The sequence below is a fragment of the Vigna unguiculata genome, chromosome 5 (genome assembly GCF_037176805.1).
Source record: "Vigna unguiculata cultivar grain cowpea cultivar isolate G323 ecotype 2 chromosome 5, ASM3717680v1, whole genome shotgun sequence".
Taxonomy (NCBI): domain Eukaryota; kingdom Viridiplantae; phylum Streptophyta; class Magnoliopsida; order Fabales; family Fabaceae; genus Vigna; species Vigna unguiculata.
In genome coordinates this window covers 3,419,584-3,426,775 of record NC_140796.1, presented here as the reverse complement: position 1 = coordinate 3,426,775, position 7,192 = coordinate 3,419,584, and the positions used below count along the sequence as shown (strand labels likewise).

The following is a 7,192-nucleotide window of genomic DNA, read 5'->3' as shown; positions in this document are numbered from 1 at the left end:
TCTGAACATGAGACTTTAATTTGTAAAACAAAAGCAATTAGATATACGCGTTTTAACAATATCTTAAGCAAGTTTAAGATATAACTGCAATCCAGCTCATAGTGTTTTTAGTGGAATAGGTTGGTGATAGTCATGCAATGGTGTGCTCCGAAAATCGACATTCATCACTAGCTGCACCCCAACAATTGCTTACCTTCCACACAACTTGTGCACATCAACAATTCCAACACTGCTTTTATCTCTTTTGTCCATTACTGCCAATTAAATTGTTTTTTTTAATTATAAAACACATTAATTCATAACCTCCTTATTAATTCCTACGTAACTTCAACCATATTTCCTTCCTATAATTAGGGCCATTTTTTGGAGATAGAACTTAGGAAGTTGTTTTATACACACATAAATAACCAAACCACTTTTGTCAAATGATATTAATTTTAGACGAAGAATCCTAAACTCAAAATCAATGTGACACTCAATCATATTTTTTTGGCTAATTAATTATATACATATATATTACTTTTAATAAATTTAGCTTTAAGCTAGTATGACCAATTGGACACAATTTTGGAAAATACAGGCTGAGGGCTGCTGCCACCCTTAAAAATCCAATCTTCCAAATTTTCTATCAGCTCTGATTCTACAGTCAGTGCATTGTATACATCTACTTTTTCACTGGCTTTTGCATCGAGAATTTATTGGATGAAAATCGAACGTTGATTAAAGATAAGACAAATTTAAAATATATAAATGAATGTAAATACATTTTACAAACTGATTTTTGTGAGATTGAGTTCAATTTAAAGTTCACTTCCTAATTTAATATCAGAATTATGGGTTAGAATTTATCTTATCGAGATTTGTTGTTTGCTGGATCTATTGTGCCACTTGTTATTGTGAGATTTGATGAAACTATCATGTTGTTCGTTACTTGGTCACTATCAAATCACTAGGTATTAAGATGTTATCAAATTCCTTATTAATGTCTAGTTTCACGTTTAAAATGTATATGTCTCGACGTAAAAAAAATGTATTAGAAATTTTATATCGATTAAAAATATAATTTAAAGTACATTTCTTAACTATGTATATTTTACCATAGTGCACCAATTCTTCAAATGTAAATGCAGTAATAAGTTAATACAACGAAAACACAATAAGAAAGATTGATTTTTGTTTAAAAAAAAATCACAAGTCCTTTTCAAAATACGTTCTTGAAAAAATAGATGCTTCGTAAATCTATTCAATAGTACAAAAAGAAACTAATTCGTATGTATCATCTTGTGAACGTTGAACAAAGTCGCTGAAAAAGTAAAGCATTTTCTAACGAGTTCAAATATATTAATTAATATATCAAAGCGATAATGGAAAAGGGAGAAACACATTTTCATCCCGTTTCTCGCGTAAGAATCTTGGACAACAAATTTCAATTTTCAACAACTCCTGATATTTTCTTTTAACAACACATTTACTAAAACCAAGTTCCAAACTATTTCAAGTATCATTTCTACTTTCGCCAATAAGTATTATTTTTCTAACTTCTTTGCATTTAAATATTTTTCTTTATTCTTAATCAAGCTACCAAAGTCTAAAGATAATCTACAAACCATACAAGTAACTAGACTAACGCTTGTTATTATAAGTTTAGAAAATTGCTATTTAATATTTGAAAACCAATTACCGCATTAATGTAACTTTATTGAACTCTTAAATTCTGTGTAACTTGAGACAATTAATGGGAGAGTATATTCTTGTTCACAATGAATGTTGAAGTTTATTAAATTTTCCCCATTCTAATAAAGATATTCACAAAATTACGTTTCTATCATTTTTTTTTTATTATTTTGTTGGTGGAAATCAAGTATAAATTTCTTAATTTATCCACAAACACTCCTCTCTTTTTTTATTGTATCGTCTATTTCTGTTTTTATGTTCTCACTTTTGAAGATTAAACTCCATTTTGTAATATTTGTTCGGGATAATCCAAGTTACTTATAATCTTTTCCAATGCCTTGAAACTCTGATATTCTTCTTATCTGAAAATTTATACAATAGAGACGAAGTTTAAAGTTAAGTGACAGACGAAACTTTATGGTGTGTTGATTTTGCAGAAAAGAAGGAAACAAAAAAATTTAAAGATGATAATATTTTATAGATAGTATATATGAAAAGATAAATACGAGTATAAAGGTGAATACTATATAAGAAGATTTGAATGGTTGGGCACGTATGTTTAAAAAATGTAATTATGAGTGACAGCTAGCCTAATTAGAGTATACCTAAAACGTGATACTCTAACGAGTTCATGCTGATTGTGATATGTTATCAGTAAGTGATATGTATCCAACTGTATCACGCTTCTTCAAAATTTTCCTGTGAAACGGCAACACACCGTCTTTAATTTTTCTGTCACTTTCTATTTCACCTTTAAATCTCCACCCAACTTCTATATATACATGCTCAAACCTTCATGCTCATACCTACATGCACATCTCTTCCTCTTCCAACATTCTCATTAATCAATCCTATACTCATGGATTGTTTCCATTTTCTTAAGAAGGTTGGTTCCTCTTCTTTTTCTTCTTATTTCATCGCTTCCTCTTCTTCTTCTTCACTTCATTTGATGATGCATACACATGAATCAAAGCTCTGAAACTTCCTCTAAAACGACAATGTTTCAGATGGGATTGTTTCAGTGTTTTTGCTTTTGTTCTTTCATCACAATCTGAATATTTTATTCTGCGTATTACAAAGATACAAAATATATATAAAGAACAGTGTCTAAATTTTATCCCTTCATGAATCTCGATCGATATGATTATTCACTGTGAGTGTGTGTGAGTTGGTTATATAGAAACTTCAATATCCTCATAACATGCAAATTCAGCCATATGTGAATTTTTGCTTTAAATTTATGAGCAGTTCAATTATGATACTTAGCTACACGAACAGTGCATTGAGATAAAAATATGGAATATATATCATATTAATACTATATAGTTATATGTATTAATTCACGCAAGATTTTTCTCCTTTTATTTTTCTCTATTACATCATTCATTAGAACACTATTTTTTTATAATATATAATTTATCTATAAAACTAACAAATATTTATCAGTGGACTCTGATCTTTGCCGACTCTTATTTACATAAATTACAGTATATGTATAATATATATATAGAGAGAGAAAAGAGATAGATAGATAGATATAAATATATAATCTGTCCTAAAATTTAGAACCCCACACGTGTGAAGATTCATATGAAGTATTTATTTAGTTTATTTTCCCCTGAACAATTGATTGATCTTTTAACCTTACTTCCTCACACGTGGAACTGATTTTATGTATTTTTGCGAACAATATCGCAATCACGGATTGCTTATGACTTCATCACTTATGTTTTACGGAAAGCCTTATTATTTACTCCCCTATACTTTAATGAACATATCTCAGTATGCACAAAAGATGCAGCCAAAATGTCTTGTGCAAAATATGAGAAAAACATGTTCCAACAATATTGCACTTCCTATATTGTTATTCATATACATAAGAAAGTTATTGTTTTTATACTAATTATTTTAATGATCATACTTAAAATAATTTTTATGATTGATAGTATAAAAATTGTAGACCGATACAGAAAGTAAACTCATGCAAAGTTGGTTATAAGAATTTGATATGAAACATTGATAACTATGTTGCAATATTTTATTTCCTTTTATGACTGAATATTTCAGAACACAGTGGAAGAAAAGGTTAAAAAGGAGGACTACACTTCAGATGGAGCCATCGATCGCCATGGTCACCCAGCAGTTCGAGAGAAAACTGGCGACTGGGTTGCTGCAATTTTGATTTTAGGTATATATCACTCAACTTCAACAAAATAAACAAAATAGTATATATATAAATAAGGAGCAAATATATATATATTTAAAAAAAAAAATTGTGATTAAATAATATTTATTGATTGTGTGATGTGTTTACTGTGACAGTGAATCAAGGTCTTGCAACGTTGGCATTCTTTGGAGTGGGAGTGAATCTGGTGTTGTTTTTGACGAGAGTGATGGGTCAAGACAATGCTGATGCAGCCAACAACGTGAGCAAGTGGACTGGCACAGTTTACATTTTCTCTCTTCTTGGAGCCTTCCTCAGTGATTCTTACTGGGGAAGGTACATCACCTGTGCCATCTTCCAGGTCATATTTGTCATTGTAAGTACTTATCCATCACCATCTAATTGATCATCACAGAAATTGAGTTATTGGGACCCTCAAAAAACAAACTTTCAATATCAATTAGTTGTTGATCCAGATGGACTAAATTTGGAAAACAAATAATAATAATGAATTTAAAAGCATTTGAAGACTAATACTGTGTTTATAGTTGGAGTATGAGTTATTGTTTATGAGAGTTGACATGTTGTACGTAACAGGGGTTGGTGTCACTATCGGTGTCATCTTACATATTCCTACTGAGGCCAAGTGGTTGTGGAGATAAAGAGTTACCGTGTGGATCTCACTCATCATACCAAACGGTTTTATTCTATGTTTCCATATACCTAATAGCGCTTGGAAATGGTGGATACCAGCCTAACATTGCTACATTTGGGGCTGATCAATTCGATGAAGGTGATCCCAGGGAGCAACATTCAAAAATAGTGTTTTTTAGCTATTTTTATTTGGCTCTGAACGTTGGCTCACTCTTCTCCAACACCATATTGAATTACTTTGAGGATGATGGATTATGGACTTTGGGATTCTGGGCATCAGCTGGCTCTGCTGCTTTGGCTTTGGCTCTGTTTCTCTGTGGCACACCAAGGTACAGATACTTCAAACCCAGTGGAAACCCTCTCCCTAGGTTTTGCCAAGTTTTTGTGGCTGCTGCAAGAAAATGGAATGTCAAGGTCTTGCAAGATGATAAACTCTACCAGGCTGATCAACAAATCCCAAACAATGAAGGCAGAAAAATGCTTCACACCCAAGGATTTAGGTACATATTCCATCCTCTCTCTCACATATTTTCTATTATTATTGGTTAAAGTCTGTTCAAAAGTACAAAATCACAGTGCTGGTATAGTCCAATCTGTATGTGTGTCAGCAACTCAGGGATGGAATTTACATTGATTTTGCAGGTTCTTGGATAAAGCAGCATTTATGACATCAAAAAACTTGAAACAAATGGAGGAGAATAAATGCAGTCCGTGGAGTCTATCCACTGTGACACAAGTAGAAGAAGTGAAATGCATACTGAGACTGCTCCCAATTTGGTTATGCACCATACTGTACTCAGTTGTTTTTGCTCAAATGGCATCACTTTTTGTGGAGCAAGGTGATGCCATGGACACTAGAATCTCAAGCTTCCACATTCCTCCAGCAAGCATGTCCACCTTTGACATTCTAAGTGTAGCAGTTTTCATCTTCGTATATAGGCGAGTTCTGGACCCTCTGGTGGCAAGAACAATGAAATCAAAAGGACTCACAGAGCTTCAAAGAATGGGAATTGGCCTAGTCCTTGCAATCATGGCCATGGTTTCAGCAGGGTTGGTGGAGCACTTCAGGCTAAAGCATGCAATAGAAGATTGCAATGAGTGTGAAGGGTCTAGTTCACTGTCCATATTTTGGCAGGTACCACAGTATGTGCTGGTGGGTGCATCAGAGGTTTTCATGTATGTGGGTCAGCTAGAGTTTTTCAATGGACAAACACCTGATGGATTGAAGAGCTTTGGCAGTGCACTTTGTATGACTTCAATATCATTGGGAAACTATGTTAGTAGCTTGCTTGTTGCAATTGTGATGAAGATCTCAGCAAGAGATGAGATGCCAGGATGGATCCCAGGAAACTTGAACAAGGGACACTTGGACAGGTTTTACTTCCTCTTAGCAGCACTCACCACAGCTGATCTTGCAATCTATGTAGCAATGGCTAAGTGGTATAAGTATGTCAAATTTCAAGGGATCAATCAGAATGAAATCAACAGAGAAGACCCTGAATTGGGAGTGTAGACAATTTTTTTTGTGTTGTCAACTCTTTGCTGTGACACTGGAGAAATTCAGTTTTGTGTTTCGCCTAGTGGAGCAAAGAATGTGTTTCTGTATTATAAATAAAATTGTATTATTTATTAGCAAATATATTTAATTTGTTTTGTTGGATCTCTGTGCATTTTGAGCTCATACATTTTTCAGTCCCCAACTATATACTCCATCCATCTCAACTATAAAACAAAGTTATATACATGTCTTCGACCAAAATGGCAACTGCTTCAACAATCTTCAGACTTCAAAGAAATTTCTATAACCCAGCATCAGTTCCAGCTGCAGCAGTTCAACACTTTTCAATCATCCAGCAAAGTTTAATAAGCTCAAATATGAGTTCCAGTTGTTGATCAGTAAATACGGTAGGAGTATTCATGGTCCACCAATTGCTTTCCAGGGTAAAAGTCAGGCCTAATTATATTTTTGACCCTTTATTGATGTGCAATTTTTGTCCCTCTGAAACCTTTTCACTCAAACTTAGTTACTCAATTTTCTAACTTTTACGATCATATACTTCCATTACTTTTTCTTTACATAAAACTCTCATAATGATTTGATGTTTGAGATGAATTTAATAATCTATCACTTCTATAGATTTTAATAATTTGAGTGTGTACATCAAGTATTGAGCCCGCATACGATTAGTGGTGAATTTGAGTACGTATCATGCACATATTTAATTGTATATATAAATAGGAAAATAATTTTTTAACTATTAAATTTTGACAACTTTTTCTTACAAGATTAAGTGACATCTTTTGAATAATTTTTCATTTTTTATTTTCTCATTTTTAATATTTCAAAATTACTTAAAAAATAATATTTCATGTTATAAAATAAAATTGTCAAAATTTAATAATATAATAGGACACGTAAATATAAGTAAGTGCACTTTTTAGCATAAAAGAATGACATTTAAACATTACATCTTTACGCAATGTGCAAAAAAAGTGAACTCTGTTCACAAACTATAATCTTAACTACAACCGAAAGCAAATATCAGTTTTTAGGAACGGTTTCTCCAGGTTTAAGTATGAAAATTTGGGCTGATCCTAACCATGAAGTACAAACCCTATTGTAAAATCCTAGGAGAAAGAAAAAGGCAAACTATAAAAAAACGAAAGCCTACTAAACGGTGACGATCAGAGAGCGGAAAC

At 32.5% G+C, this 7,192-nt stretch overlaps 1 protein-coding gene across 1 annotated transcript; it reads left to right on the top strand.

Annotated features, from left to right (window-relative positions):
• The first annotated feature begins 2,420 nt into the window (after positions 1–2,420).
• LOC114183287 (protein NRT1/ PTR FAMILY 7.3-like) lies at positions 2,421–6,152 on the top strand. Its single transcript, XM_028070255.2, has 5 exons — positions 2,421–2,560; positions 3,742–3,862; positions 3,997–4,214; positions 4,436–4,992; positions 5,135–6,152. The coding sequence occupies exons 1-5, from the start codon at positions 2,471–2,473 to the stop codon at positions 6,003–6,005; spliced, it is 1,857 nt and encodes a 618-aa protein (XP_027926056.1). The 5' UTR covers positions 2,421–2,470; the 3' UTR covers positions 6,006–6,152.
• Positions 6,153–7,192: the final 1,040 nt, after the last annotated feature.

Excerpts from the sequence above, each read along its gene's own strand:
- LOC114183287 (XM_028070255.2), top strand. The coding sequence starts at position 2,471 with ATGCTCATACCTACATGCACATCTCTTCCTCTTCCAACATTCTCATTA. Across the intron at positions 3,863-3,996 it reads TGCTGCAATTTTGATTTTAG|TGAATCAAGGTCTTGCAACG; the intron begins GTATATATCACT and ends TTACTGTGACAG. Across the intron at positions 4,993-5,134 it reads CTTCACACCCAAGGATTTAG|GTTCTTGGATAAAGCAGCAT; the intron begins GTACATATTCCA and ends TTGATTTTGCAG.